This window comes from Peromyscus californicus, unplaced genomic scaffold (genome assembly GCF_007827085.1).
Source record: "Peromyscus californicus insignis strain IS unplaced genomic scaffold, ASM782708v3 Scaffold_4__1_contigs__length_199733344, whole genome shotgun sequence".
In the NCBI taxonomy this organism is placed as follows: domain Eukaryota; kingdom Metazoa; phylum Chordata; class Mammalia; order Rodentia; family Cricetidae; genus Peromyscus; species Peromyscus californicus.
In genome coordinates, this window is record NW_026294562.1 from 197273721 (window position 1) to 197289920 (window position 16200).

The 16200-nt window shown below is 38.2% G+C and overlaps 1 protein-coding gene across 1 annotated transcript in view; it reads left to right on the forward strand.

Annotated features, from left to right (window-relative positions):
• The window catches only part of LOC128124334 (vomeronasal type-2 receptor 116-like), a 55928-nt gene that overhangs the window by 31996 nt on the left and 7732 nt on the right, over nucleotides 1-16200 (forward strand). The window contains exons 4-6 of the mRNA XM_052760476.1: nucleotides 14054-14345; nucleotides 14702-15508; nucleotides 15824-16042. Of these exons, the coding sequence (XP_052616436.1) occupies nucleotides 14054-14345; nucleotides 14702-15508; nucleotides 15824-16042 (1318 nt within the window). The remainder of the gene's footprint in view (nucleotides 1-14053; nucleotides 14346-14701; nucleotides 15509-15823; nucleotides 16043-16200) is intronic.

The window sequence follows — 16200 nt, forward strand, 5'->3', positions numbered from 1 at the left end:
ATTATAATATAGTTGGAACATTTCTCTTTTCCTTCCTTACCTCCAAACCTTCCCACATAACTCTACTTCCTCTCTTTCAAACTCATGAGCTATTTAAAAATTGTTGTTATATGGACATATGTTTCTACTAAACACAAGCAGGTCAAAATATATAAAGCTACACCATTGTATATTTTTGAGGGCAACAATTTGATATTTGATATTCGATTGGGTTGCTTTTCCCTATAGAAGATTATTCCTCTGACTCTTAAAATTCCTTGGTTGTCTATAGTTTTTTTGTTTAGGATTAAGACCTTATGGTCTTTCTCCCTGCCACTTTGGTATGTCTAATACTCTCCTCCTCATTCATATTATGTTTAGGCAGTTTTGTTCATGAAACATTCAGGATAAGACATTAATTATAAAATACCACAATTTTTGAAAAAATTCCTAACTTGGACTGACAAAGATTTATCAACATTGCTTTTCAATAACAGGAATGACCAGTCTTGTTATCTTTATAGACAAATAGTTAAGGGCAACACTACATTCATATAAATATATGTACATTTTATTTTTTAGAATTGTAAAACAAGATGGCAAGGCCTCCATGGGGAGTCATTACAGTAGAGGCAAGTTTAAGCACTTGCCCCTGCCTCAAGGCTGCACGAGGTGTCCCATCATAGGTAGTGGGCTCCAAAAAGCCCCCTCATACGCAAAGGATGGATTCTGATTCTACTGCCAGGAGATCAAGTAGATCAAGCTACATAATTGTCTCACCATGCAGAGGGCCTAGTCCAGTCCCATACAGGCTTCCCAGACATTGATCCAATTTTCATGAGTTCCCACTAGTTAGGTTTGGTCATCTCTGTAGGTTTCCCCAACATGGTCCTGATACACTTGCTCATAGAATCTCTCCTCTCTCTCTCTAACTGAACCACATGGACCTCTGCCTGGTGTTTGGCTGTGGATCTCTGCATCTGCCTCCATCAGTCATTGGAGAAAAGCTCTGTGATGACAGTTAGAGTATTCACAGATCTGATCACTGGGGCAAGCCAGTTCAGTTCAGGCACTCTCTCCACTATTTCTAGTAGTCCAATCTGGGGTCATCCTTGGGGATTCCTGGCAACTTCACCAGCACCAGGTAATTTTCCTTTTCTTTCTATCATATGGAACAATTTGAAGAGTATTGCTATTAACTCTTCTCTCAAAATCTGGTAGAATTCTTCATTGAAACAATCTGGTCCTGGGCTTCTTTTTTTGTTGGGAGACTTTTTTTTTTTTTTTTTTTTTTTTTGGTTTTTCGAGACAGGGTTTCTCTGTGTAGCTTTGCGCCTTTCCTGGGACTCACTTGGGAGACTTTTAATAACACCTATTTACTTAGGTGTTATTGGTCTATTTAAATTGTTTATCTGGTCTTGATTTAACTTTGGTATGTGGTACCTATCCAGAAAATTGACCATTTCTTTTAGATTTTCCAATTTTGTGAAGTAAAGATTTTTGAAGTATGACCTGATAGTTCTCTGGATTTCCTCATTGTCTGTTGTTATGTCTCCCTTTTCATTTCTGATTTTGTTAATTTGCATTCTCTCTCTCTCTCTCTCTCTCTCTCTCTCTCTCTCTCTCTCTCTCTCTCTCTCTCTGTCTGACTTCATGTTAGTTTGGATAAGGGCTTGTCTGTCTTGTTGATTTTCTCAAAGAACCATCTCTTTGTTTCATTCATTCTTTGTAGTGTTCTCTTTGTTTCTATTTTATTGATTTCAGCTCTCAATTTGATTATTTCCTGAGTCTGTTTCTCCTAGGTGAGTTTGCTTCTTTTTGTTCTAGAGCTTTTAGGTGTGCTCTTAAGTCACTAATGTAAGATTCCTCCAGCTTCTTTATGTGAGCATTTCTTGCTATGAATTTACCTCATAGCACTGCTTTCATAGTGTCTCATAACTTTGGGTATGTTGTACATTCGTTTTTATTGAATTCTAGGAAATCTTTAATTTCTTTCTTTATTTCTTCCTTGACCCATTGGTGATTCAGTTGAGCATTATTCAGTTTCCATGAGATTGTAGGATTTCTATAATTTTTTTGGTTGTTGAAATCTAACTTTAAGCCATGGTGGTCCAAAAAAATACAAAGGAATATTCCAATTTTTTCTGTATCTGTTGAGATTTGTTTTGTGACTGAGCATGTGGTCAATTTTAGAGAAAGTTCCATGGGGTGTTCATAAGAAGTTATGTTCTTTTTTGTTAGGGTGGAATGCTCTGTAGATATTGCTTAAGTTCATTTGAGTCATAACATCTGCTATGTCCTTTATTTCTTTGTTAAGTTTTGATTTATCAGATCTCTCCAGTGGTGAGACTGGGGTGTTAAAGTTTCACACTATAAATGTGTGGGCTTTGAGGTGTGATTTGATCTTTAGTAATATTTCATTTACATATCTGGGTGCCCTTGTATTTGGGGCATAAATGTTCAGAATTGAAACTTCTTCATCTTGGTGGATCTTTCCTGTGATGTGTGTGTAATGTCCTTCTGGATCTCTTTGGTTGATTGTAGTTTGAAATCTATTTTGTTACATATTAGAATAGCTACACCAGCTTGGTTTTTAAGTCCATTTGATTGGAAAGTCTTTTCCTAGCCTTTTACTCTGAGATATTGTCTGTCTTTGAAGTTGAGGTGTGTTTCTTGTATGCAGCAAAATGATGGGTCCTGATTTTGTTTCCATTCTATTAGCCTGTGTCTTTTTATAGGTGAACTAAGTCCACTGATATTAAGGGATATTAATGACCAGTTATTGTTAATTCCTGTTATCTTTTGGTGGTAGTTTGTAGACAATTCTCTTCTTTGGGATTTACTGCTGTGGGGTTACCTATTGCCTGTATTTTCCTGGGTGTATCTGACTTCTGTCAGTTGGAATTTTCCTTCTAGTGCTTTCTGTAGACCTGGATTTGTAGATAAGTATTGTTTGTCTTGGAGTGTCTTATTCACTCCGTCTATGGTGACTAAAATTTTCCTGGGTTTATTAGTCTAGGCTGTCATACTTGGTCTCTTAGTGTCTGCATTACATCTGTCAAGGACCTTCTGGCTTTAAAAGTCTCCATTGAGAAGTCAAGTGTTTTTCTGATGGGTCTGCCTTTATAAGTCACTTGACCTTTTTCCTTAATATTGCTCTTAATATTCTTTCTCTTTTGTTTGTATGCTTAATGGTTTAATTATTATGTGGCAAGGGGACTTTTTTGGTGTTCTGTAAGCTTCTTATATCTTCATAGGTATTTCCTTAATTTGGGAATGTTTTCTTTTATGATTTTATTGAATATATTTTCTGTGCCTTTGAGTTGGTATTCTTCTCCTTCTTCTATCCCTAATATTTTTAGGTTTGGTGTCCCAGACTTCTTGGATATTTTGTGTTACGACTTTTTGGCTTTGGTGTTTTCTTTGCCTGATGAATCTATTTCCTCTATTGTATCCTCTACACCAGAAATTCTCTATTCATCTCTTGTATTCTGTGGGTTATACTTGTGTATGTGCTTCCTGTTCATTTTCTCAAATTTTCTATTTCCAGCATTCCCTCTGTTTGTGTTTTCTTCATTGCTTCTATTCATTTCTCAGGTCTTAAACTGTTTACTTCACTTGTTTAATTACATTTTTCATGGTTTTCTTGGCTTTCTTTAAGGGATTTATTGATTTCTTCCAATTTTTTGTTTGTCTTTTCCTCAATTTCTTTAAGGAAATTTTTCATTTCCTTTTGAAAGGCCTCTAGCACCTTCATGAAGCTATTTTAAAGGTCATTTACTTCTGCTTCTTCTACACTGTGATGTTCATGTCTTGCTATTGTAGAAAGGCTAGGTTGTGATCAAGCAATATTGCTCTTTATGTTGTTGTATGTATTTCTGCACTGGTATCTACCCATCTATCCTCCAATTTGTGCAAGAGGTGCCTGTGTCTGAGTGAGCTGCTATTGGTCCAATCTGTGCTTGTGTTTGTATTTCGTGGTGCCCCTCTGGGTTCAATCTTAGTTCTTGGTCTAATTGGAGCTGGTAGATTCTGTATCTCAGGCAGCTACTTTTGGTCCATTCCAAGCTAGCTGATTCGGTGTCTCAGAGAGCCGCTCTTGGTCTTATCAGTGCTCTTAGTCACATCAGAGCTGATGGATTCTGTGTCTCAGGAATCCTCTCTTGGTCCACTGAGAGTTGGCGGATTCCATGTCTCAGGAAGTTGCTGGGGTCACAGGTGGATGAGTATTGGGGTAGGGCATGGAACATGTAGATTGCAGGGTCCAATGAGAGGTTTTGGTGGGTGTCATACTCGTAGGAGTTTTTTCTTCTGGCCAGCAACTGGGGAAGAATTGGGTAGGGACACTGGCTGTGTCCCAGGGACTGAGTGCTAGAGACAGGACTCTCTGGGTGGGAGAAGAGTCACTCACCTCTTGTTCCAATGAGAGGTGGAGGATTCCATGTCTCAGGAAGTTACTGGGGTCACAGGCACATGGATATTGGGGTATGGTCTGGGTCTTGTAGATTGCAGGGTCCAATGGGGATGCTTGATAGGGGAGTCTGCCTGTAGGAGATTTTCCTGCTGACCAGCAACTAGTGCAGAGTTCAACAATTTTTTAAGTTTACACATTAGTGAAAATTCTTAAAAATAAATGTGCATGAAATATATTCAATTATAAAATCAATTTTAAATAATATTATAGGAGATAGGATTAAATTTTCTTATATATAAAGAATGTGAAATATTCAGATCACGTTTATGTAATTGAGTGTCATACATATCCTTGATTTGAACAGAACTGAGTGCTGAATCAGAAAGTCCTAATTTGATTTCTTTCCTTTCTGTTTGTTTCTATTGGATTCTGACCAGACCCTAATTATGCTTATTTGATATTTTGGACTCCCTTCTTCTTTCTCTGAAGCCATCTTCCCTGCCTTGTTGCTTGTTCTCTATTTGTGTCTGACCTCCATGTTTGCTTAACTCTAGAAACTTAAGTATGGCTTTCATATTTATCTCCCCCATTGTCCTCTTCAAAGCACCTGGTATGGTTTAATCTATACCTATAATGGTGTTTTTTTCTGTTTTTAAATTCTAACAATATAGTGTTTGTGCTGCAAAAAAAACACTTTAAATATCATATGAGCTTCACATAATTTTTGGTATACTATATATTGTAAAAAAAAAAAAAAAAAAAAAAAAAAACAGCCGGGCGGTGGTGGTGCACACCTTTAATCCCAGCACTTGGAAGGCAAAGCCAGGTGGATCTCTGTGAGTTCGAGGCCAGCCTGGGCTACCAAATGAGTTCCAGGAAAGACGCAAACCTACACAGAGAAACCCTCAAAAAACCAAAAAAAAAAAAAAAAAAAAAAACAGAGATCCACTTGGTGGTTAAAGTTTCCATCAAGTTATCATTGCTTAATGTTGGGAGGTTTGGAGCACTTCTGATATTTTTTTCATGGAAAGTGTAACAGGGATTATGAACTATAATGTGCAAATGAGAAAATATGCATGAATGAAATTCTCAGAAAGTATGCATTATGTGTGTTTGTATATGCATATAAGTATGTATATATATACATATATACACACATTTAAATGTACACTCTGATAGGAGAGTGGGCTGAATGTCTGTTTAGTGCATGTGCCTATGTAGTATGGGGGCCAGGTGTCTAAGTATAACAAGAAATCCTGGAAGATTTTTGGCTGTGAATATTTAACCCTACACCTAGGGTCCCTTCCTACAAGATCAATTATGATTGCTTAGGTTATTTCTATTTCCCAAAGACTAGAATCTTTTTAAAAATCAATCTTTATAGGAATCCCCAGTTTTACAATGGAAACACATTTGTTTCTGGCAACTAGTGAACCAAGACACAAGGCATGCATGGATTCGTATCCTCAATATTACTATCTAAAAATTAATTCCAATATCCTTTATTTCTCCAGTACAACCAAACACTTAAAGCAGACATCAATAAGTAAAGGTCAAGATAGGATAAAGTCAGTTGGTCTGTAGCCAAACTAGCTAATACCTCCCATGTATCTGTCTTCCTCATTTTCATGTCCAGCCCTGAGAAGAGTGGGGTTTGGACTACAACTCTGTGTTCTTACTTATAGTAAAAAAGCACAAGATTCAGTAAGAGGGATACGGGCAGAGAATAGAAGAGCGTGGGGACCTGTGCAACTTTATTATTAATGGGGTCATAGTCCAGAGACAATGCACTTGAGAGCAGCATTTGTGTCTTCCAGTTACTTTATCTTGGTGTGGTGGCTCTATGGTGTAAGAGAACCTACCTTTACCACCAAAGGAGTGGAGGGAATCACCTTCTTTGTCCCTTTATAGATTATTTCCAGTGCCTCAATGGCCCTTTTATAAACTGTTTTCCCACTAAGCCTCTGATGGAAATACAGGAGTTCAGCATTTAGTGTCTACACAAACAAGGTTGTAGAGTTTTTGAAATCCTTTGTGCATGCTGATTTAGGTAAGTTCTTCACTGTAGACCTCTCCCAGGGTTTGTGCATTTAAAAGCAAAGATGGGTTGAATCAATTCTTTCTTTGTTTCTATTTTATTGATTTCAGCTCGCAATTTGATAATTTCCTGATGTTTGTTCTTCCTGGGAGACTTTGCTTCTTCTTGTTCTAGAGCTTTCAGGTGTGCTGTTAAATCACTAGTGTGAGATATCTCCAACTTCTTTATGTGGGCATTTAGTGCTATGAATTTCCCTCTTAGCACTGCTTTCATAGTGTTCCATAAGTTTGGGTATCTGGTGTCTTCATTTTTGTTGATCTCTAGGAAGTCTTTAATTTCTTTATTTCTTCCTTAACCCACTGGTGATTCAGTTGAGCATTATGCAATTTCCATGAGATTGTAGACTTAATGTAGTTTTTGTTGCTGTTGAAATCTAACTTTAAACCATGGTGGTCTGATAGAACGTAGGAGGTTATTCCAATTGTTTTGTATCTGTTGAGATTTGCTTTGTAGCCAAGTATGTGGTCGATTTTAGAGAAGGTTCCATGGGGTGCTGAGAAAAAGGTATATTCTTTTTTGTTAGGATGGAATGTTCTGTGGATATTAAGTCCATTTGAGTCATAACATCAATTAAGTCCTTTATTTCTCTATTAAGTTTCAATTTTGGACATCAGTCCAGTGGTGAAAGTGGGGTGTTGAAGTTTCCCACTATGAATGTGTGGGGTTTTATATGTGATTTAAGCTTTAGTAATTTTTATTTTACATATGTGGGTACCCTTGTGTTTGGGGCATAAATGTTCAGAATTGAAACTTCATCTTGGTGGATCTTTCCTGTGATGAGTATGTAATGCCCTTCTTGATCTCTTTTGATTGATTTTAGTTTGAAGTCTATTTTGCTGGATATTAGGATGGCCACACCTGCTTGCTTCTTAAGATCATTTGATTGGAAAGTCTTTTCCCAGCCTTTTATTCTTAGCTAGTGTCTATCTTTGAATTTGAGGTGTGTTTGTTGTATGCAGTAGAAAGATGGGTCCTGCTTTCATATCCTTTCTGTAAGCCTGTGTCTTTTTATAGGTGAATTAAGTCCATTGATATTAAGGGATATTAGTGACCAGTGATTGTTAGTTCCTGTTATCTTTTGGTGGTAGTGTGTGTGTACTTCTCTTTTTGGGGTTTACTGCCTTGGGGTTATCTATTGCCTGTCGTTTTGTGGGTGAATCTGACTTCCTTAGGTTGGAATTTTTCTTCTAGTACTTTCTGTAGGGCTGGGTTTGTGGATAAGTATTGTTTAAATCTGGCTTTGTCTTGGAATTTCTTGTTCTCTCCGTCTATGATGATTGAAAGTTTTGCTGAGTATATTAGTCTAGGCTGCCATCCATGGTCTCTTAGTGTCTGCATTACATCTGTCCAGGTCCTTCTGGCTTTCAAAGTCTCCATTGAGAAATCGGGTGTAATTCTGATGGGTTTGCCTTTATACGTCACTTGGCCTTTTTCCTTTGCTGCTCTTAATATTCTTTCTTTATTCTGTACGTTTAGTTGTTTAATTATTATGTTGTGAGGGGCTTTTTTGGGGGGTCTAGTCTGTTTGGTGTTCTATAGACTTCTTGTATCTTCATAAGTATTTCCTTCTTAAGTTGGGAAAGTTTTCTTCTATGATCTTGTTGAATATATTTTCTGTGCCTTTGAGTTGGTATTCTTCCCCTTCCTCTATCCCTGTTATTCATAGGTTTGGCCTTTTCATCGTGTCCCAAATTTCTTGGACATTTTGGGTCACGACTTTGCTGGATTTAGTGTTTTCTTTGACTGATGAATCTATTTCTTCTACCGTATCTTCAACGCCAGAGATCCTCTCTTCCATCTCTTGCATTCTGTTGGTTATACTTGCATCTGAAGTTCCTGTTAGTTTACTCAGATCTTCTATTTCCAGCATTCACTCTGTTTGTGTCTTCTCCATTTTTTCTATTTCCCTTTTCAGGTCCTGGACTGTTTCCTTCAACTGTTTCGTTGCTTTTTCATGATTTTCTTCCAGAGATTTATTGTTTTCTTCTGCTTTATTTGTCCTTTCCTCTAGTTTTTTATAGCATTCTTCCCATTTTTTGTTTGTCTTTTACTCAATTTCATTTTTGATTTCTTCTATGTAAGGCTCTAGCCTCTTCATGATGTTATTCATAAGGTTGCTTTCTTCTGCTTTTTCCATTTTGTGATGTTCAGGTCTAGCTGTTGGAGGAGGGCTGGGTTCTGGTGATGCTGTATTGTTCTTCATTTTGTTATATGTACTTCTGCCTTGACATCTGGCCATCTCCTTATGGATTCGTTCTTGGTCTTATCAGCGTTCTTGGTCCAGACAGAGCTGACAGATTCAAAAAGCCTCTCTCTGGTCCAAATGGAAGCTCTCTTGTCCAGATGGGAGTTCTGGAGTGGGATGGGAGCTGGGGGCTGGTCTCTAAGTCTCAGGAAGTAGCTGGGGTCTCGGGCAGATGGGCATGGGGGCAGGGCGTGGAGATTGCAGGGTCTGCTGGGGGTCTTGAAGAAGGTGAACCTTCCCGGTGGGGGTGGAAGGGATCCTTCCCAACGGCCAGAACCTGGGGCCAAGTTGGGCAGGTCTTTCCCGGAACGGCTGGTGCCTAGGGATGGGACCTAGGGTCAGGCCTCTCTGTGTATGAGCCCAGGCACTCACCTCTTGTCCAGATTGGAGGTCCAGGGCAGGATGACTCAACTCTTTCAATGTGAGGCAGAATAATACATTATTTTGGACCACAAGAGTGTACAAAGTTTTCTCTGAAGGAATCAGACTCATGAGAATGAGAAGTACCTGATTTCTTTACATGCAGGAGAGGTATATTCCAGGATAACTAGCGGACTACCTGTTTCATTCACAAAGGAATCTGGAATTCAACTTTCTCTTTTACTTCTATGGTCCTTGGATATTGTTCAATCTGGAGAGAGAGGTATTTGAACAGATTAATTGATCAATTATAGGAACTTTGTGCTGGGCGAGTCCTATGGTATTGGTTTCTTCTGATAGATGGTATGACACCAAAATTCTGCTGGTTACCTATAAGTCTGTATCTCACCATGAGAAAAAGTGATGTTGACTTTCATTTTATGCAAAAGGACTTATCCCACTCAGTTCCTTGTTGTTAATCACACTTTGAGCTATCTCTACCAGCTGGGACCTAATTATACCTTAGATTTTTGAATTTCATTAACATTTTGTAATATTTGTTTCCAGCTAGATGACAAAGGGAATCTTTTAGGAGCAGTCTTTAACCATTGAAAAAGTACCTACTAAAAGTTACATAAAGTCCTTTGGTCAGTGTTGGACAGAAAGGAATATCTGTTCTGACCAAGCTGTGTTGTCTGGTAGAAATAACCCTGCCAAGAACCTTGGGGTAGGGATTTGCTTTTATTTTATGTTTTAAAGAGATAACTGTGGGTTTCAAATTTTCAAATTATTTGAATCACTGATTAATAAGAAGACTTATATCATGAAAGAAAAATGAGTAGGAATTTCTCTCTTCCTTCAGGCTCAGCCCAGGGGACATTCCCACTTCTGCAGGGATGTGTAGAGCAAGCTGAAACTGTAGGGAATGCTCTCCTGGGGGAACTATTTGACCTTCCCTTTTTGTATTCTGATACAAGAAGGCCTTGGATCAGAGGATTGAATCCTCAGCATCTCCACACAGGAACAAGTGTGGACTCTGAGTAGGAGTCAAGCAACAAAACAAGAAAGAGAATGTGTTCCTGCTCCTAGTGTGGGAGAGGTGGAACTGTTTGTTTGCTTGTTTGTTTCTCTGGGGTACCTAGCAGAGCAAAAGGATTTGGGTCCCCTTAAGGAGGCAGAGGTCTTAAGTCAGGTTAGGGGAGTATATGATACCAGAGAAAGCCACAGATAAATACAGGTAAACAAAACTTCAGAAACACATAAAGGATACACAGACACACTTGCATACATGTACACACACACACACACACATACACACTTACATGCACACAAACACAATGACTACCACCTGGGTCGGCCACCACACATTCACACACCTGAACAAATAGAGGGAATGCAGTGTCATTCACATGGTTCCTGGACACTGGGCCAGCAGTCATCTCTGACTGCTTTCCTATGTGTCCACACAGAAGACACATTAATCAGACTTACCTTCAGAGGTGACAGAAAAAGAGACTTTCTAATTTGTTTCATTTTGGGGTGAAGATGTCAGATTCCTCAGATTCCTTAGGCAGAAATTGATCGAAGGACATCCTGGGCACATGGACTTCTGTCTGTAAACCCCCTATGAGTTCCTTGACCCCTGCTCTCTTCTTTGCTCTGAAGAGCTCTGAGACACTTTATGTCTCAAGGTCTCCTGCTCTGATATCTTGGGGGAACCTCCAGAAATGTTATGGGTACTAACCATAGAACACTGCTTAGACATGAGTTTAAGGCAAGAGAAAGTATTTATTGGCTGGCTTAAACTATACTAGGTGCTCAGGATCTCAGTTGAGCACTGAGATGTTTATCAGGATGAGCTATTAAGCACAAAAATCATCTTCTGGGTTGATATATTTCAGTTAATAAGACAAGTTAGGCAGAAGCAGAACTATGCAAGACAAAAGTAAGTTAGTACATTTAGAGACATTGCCAGAACTATGGACTTTGATATCTTGCAACATTTGTCCTGGTCTCTGTCTCATAACAGTTTTTTGACCCATCTTCTATAAATTTTCCTGGTCTTTACATTTAAGAATTATATTTTAAATACATTAATTGGAAGTAGACACCCTGCAGTTGACTAAACAGTTTATTATTACAAGTTATGGCATCCTGTAATGATCTGTGTCTATCATATAAAGAAGCATCTTTATACAGGGGGAGAGCTATACTTATTTGTGGATATAAGGTTAATTTAGATTACAGTTAGAGATTATACTAGTTATGAAAACTGACAGTAGTAGATTCTTCTCTAGAGTCCATTTCTCCTGCTACAGGTAGTTGTCTAAATGTCCAACATACAGGCATAGCTTCCTTCCTATTCCATCATGCCTTAAGTCCAATTTGATAACTGTGAGTTTTCCAAGGCTACAAGTGTCAGGATAACACCTATCAGAATATCTGACTCTGCTTACTAGTGTTGTCATTCATTCTCCTTACAGATGGATAGGACTACTGGTAGCTTTTCTTCATTGTGAGGTTGTATAACACAAACAATATTAGGTCCAGCCTAAATTGTTTGCTCCCAGGGTCCTCAGAAGAGTTTACCAACCAGCTGAGGATTCTAATCCGAGGGATATTCAATGAATCTAAGCAAATTGAGTTCTTTAGTCCACTCACTTTATTCTTCTGTGGCAATTCTATCTCTACAATTTCTTTTTTGCTCTCTTACTTAGCTCCTCTCAGTCCCTCCGGCTCTCAGTCCCTTCTGCTGTTCTCTCATCATTCTACCTAGTTCTTTCCATCTCCGTCCTCATCTTTGTTCTTCTCCATCAAACCTCCCAGTGCTCTCAGAGAGCTAGTATATATATCCACACAGTAATTATTTGGTAAAGCAATGTGAGGCTTAAAGTTTTCAGGGTCTCAGAGAGAGGTGATAAGGACCCACACATAAAGCAATTAATTGTCAGCTTCCAATTACAACCCAAAAGGGAAGTGACTAAAGGGGAATTCTCCAGCAGGGTCAATGATCCTAAAGGCTATGATCATTAGGGAATTTATCTGCTCAAACTATAATCTAGAAATGGCTAGGTAGAATGTTAGGGGTCAATAAGTCACAAGAAAGTATACTGTCTTTGACGCCACTTTTCCCACTCATCCAGCTGCAGCTGCTTTCTGATAGGGAGGGAGACATATGCTAGGTGGCTAAGCAACCTATGTCAGAGCATGTAGTAGCGTAGCATTTGGTTAGTAAAAGCACTTCCACTCAGAGTAATTGCTGAGGAGAAAATCTAGGAATAAAACCTGGCTGAGAAGGAATAAAAACTGAATTTGCACAAGAAAGAAGCTTGGCACCTATTGCCTGCCTGGCCTGGAGGCAATCTCCTTGGGTCAGTGGGAAGTAACTGCCTTAACTCAGTATCTAGCAAATGGCTAAAACATCTTCCCAGGAATGTGAGCAGTAAATCTCTTAAATTAGGGTCTTAAGTAAATAACCCAGGGTGAAGGTAAGGGATTGAGGATTTAATTGTTAGTGGTTCTTTTCTCTATCTGTGAGTGAGATGAGCTAATGTTTATCTATGTGCAGTTTTGTCCTTGGGAAAAGGTATTTTTGTTGAAATACTTTTGTCTGGAGAATGGCCCTGGCCAGATATATGTTAATGAAAAATAAACGCAGGTGGGGACAGTTGTCCAATTACTCCAAATGTATAGGGAAAGTTGTGCCCAAGATTGAGATGCAATTGTGAGATTACATGTACACTAACATGGAGATGCATGGTAAATTGGGAGAACCATAGCTGTTATTGCACAAGAAGTTTACAACAAGAGACAGCCAGTTCATTCAAAAGGCGGTAATTCCATAATGCCTTGCATGATGGTTTGCTCTAACAGAACCCTTAGTTCTGATAGGTTGGACTTCTGAACACTAGTTGTCACTGCTGTATACTCCATGGACTTATACTACCAGCAGCACTCAATAGTTGTATGACTGCATCTGTAACATTGGGAGCCAGTCCTCAATAGGGAAGCTTCTTGGTAAATACAGACTGATCTTTTCACTGTTTGAAGTGTGTGATATCTTCAGTAATAAGATCTTTCCTTCTTTTTCTAAAAGGCACAAAGTTGCATGGGCAACTGCCTATATTTTGGAAGGAAGTCTAGTGGACTCCCCTAAAAACAACAGTTCAAAAACAGGTTTCCATTGCCTGGCAATGAAGTTTTTAAGTAATATTTTATGATATTCTAATGAAACCTATATTTCTAAATTTCAGGCACTGACAATTAAGGCATATCTCAGAAGGTAAAAATGTTTCAGGTGCAAGTGAGATTGCTTGAGTTCAGGTCTACAAAAATTTCTTGAGTGAACATTTGCAATCTAGGGATGATGAGCAAGAGAGGAGACTTATACATGAGAAGACAAGGAAGTATGCAATAAAGAAATTCAGGCATATGCAAATGGATGAGTAGAGCCACTGTTAAAAGGAAAAGTAAAGCGACATCTACTTGTGGAGGTTATCCTCTGTCTTGCCCTCATTACATTTGAATTTCAAACATTTCACACACAGTGGCACACACATAAAAGATACAAAGTAAGATAAACTCACACAAAGATAATATAGTCAAAGTATCACAAATATTTATAAAGATAAATAACACAACAAAAACAATGCAGCAGGAGATATGGTGTTTTATAAGGGACTTTTTTACATTTATGGGTAAAATTTTTTGTGTATCAAATACAATAGAAAATACAGTGAGTAGTCATGGGACTGCCAATTATAAGGGTTGTATCTACATGATCTTATATCATCCTAACAAGGTAACATAGTGAGTTGAATTCTAGGCATTTAGTGGCAAATTTTTAATGTGCATTTTATATAAATACTAATATTTGCACTAGAAAACAATTGCAGAGAATCTACAGCTCTGTGTGGTCTGTAATTTACTCAGGTGTATTTTTATTCAATTTCTGCAGATATAATTTTAAAATATATGAGTTGGTTCTGTCCCTGTTATTTGCCATTGAGGAAGTCAACAGGAACCCTCATCTTTTACCCAACATATCTCTGGGATTTGATTTTTATAATGTCCCATTCAGTGAGAAAAACATTCTTATGAATCCCCTTATTTGGCTCATAGGCCTGAGTAGTCCCTACTGTAATTATAACTGTATAAAGAAGAGAAAGTCAGCTGCTGCACTAAGAGGACCATCATGGGCAAAATCGGCTCATATTGGGACACTGCTTCAGCTCTACAAATTTCCACAGGTGAGGAGTTGTACGAGAGAAAGAGCCAGGTCTCCTTTGATGAAATATCAGGGCATGCAAAGGAAAATATGGAACATTTGCATTAGTTAGCTAATGACAAGTGTCCAGACAATTGGAGATGGACCTCTATTTCAGTCACTTGGAAAGGAAAGAAAGGGGAGGATGGGGTAGACAAGGAGGATTAATAAAGATGGAGGACAGGCTAGTAATTTTCTGAAAAATTCTGTCAGATAAATTTGCCTTTAAAATCAAGGTGAATCCATCATTGTGCTGACCATTTCCATCTCTTTCTACAGAACAAGGATTGTGCATAATGCCATTGTTCTTTCTCTTGTTTCCAATTGTTTTCTCTTCAGCTTACTGTTGGTCCTTTTGATCCTATCTTCAGTGACCGAGGTCAGTTTACTTCTCTGTACCAGATGGCCCCCCAAAGCTCGGCTCTGTCTCTTGCAATGGTCTCTCTGATTGTTCATTTTGGCTGGACCTGGGTTGGTTTGCTTATCCCAGATGACCACAGAGGGACTCAGTTTTTATCAGATATCAGAGAAAAGATGGAGAATAATCGAGTCTGCATAGCTTTTGTTGAAATGATCCAAAGTACCTGGAATTCATTTTCACACAAATACTGGAAAAGTCTTGACATGGTCCAGGAATCATCGGCCAATATCATCATCATTTATGGTGACAATGATTCACTACAAGGTTTAATGCAAAATCTAGGGCAACAGATTTTGACAATGAAAGTTTGGGTCATGACCTCTGAATGGGACCTTACTAATATCGCTGATTTTTTCTTGCTAGATTCATTCCATGGAAGTCTCATTTTTTCACAACACCATGAGCAGGTGGCTGAATTTAAAAATTTTATCCAAACAGTTAATCCTTATAAATACCCAGAAGACAATTACCTTCCTAAATTGTGGATTTTGTTCTTCAAGTGCTCATTTTCAGAGCTGGATTGTCATCTTTTGGAGAACTGCCAACCCAATGCTTCCTTGGAATTCCTGCCTAGACACATTTTTGACATGACAATGAATGAAGACAGCTACAATATATACAAGGCTGTTTATACTGTGGCCCACAGTCTCCATGAGATGAGTCTTCAGCAAGTACAAATGCAACCATTTGGAAATGGGGAAAGAATGGTGTTCTCCCCCTGGCAGGTAATATCCTTTCCATTGTATTAGAGCATCAACAATGTGAAATTTTGAGACTTTTCAGAGGCACCAAAAAAGGATTACATATTTCAACATTTTACATATAAAAATGTATATATACATACTACATAGATATGCATATATACATATATATCTGTGTGGGTATTTTTATATACATATATTACATGTAAAATGTTGAAAGATCTAATACCTAGTTTGATAGCCTACACCAGAGATTATGAGCAGTTATAGTCACTCAATAATTTATTTCTGGTCAACCTCTCACATCCACTTTAAAATGTGTTTTTGCATCACTTTCAGCTTCATCCTTTCTTGAGGAATATCCATGTAGGAGCCAGCATGGCTTTTGAATTGAAACAGGAGTTACATGATAATAAGTATGATATTCTCAACTTTTGGAATTTTCCAAAAGGTCTTTGGCAAAAAGTGAAAGTTGGAACATTTTCACCCAATGTTCCCCAGGGTCAACAGTTGTCTGTGTCTGAGCAGATGATACAATGGCCAAAAAGGTATTCAGAGGTGGGTTATGTATTATCTCAATGAATTGAACTTATCATAATAACACAAATACATCCTCCATTATAGCAACTTCTGGTTTTGAAATTAAATCCCATTAACATAAAATTCCAAGTAGAGAAGGATAAAACATAGCTAATAGAAGAGAGTGTTTTATCATT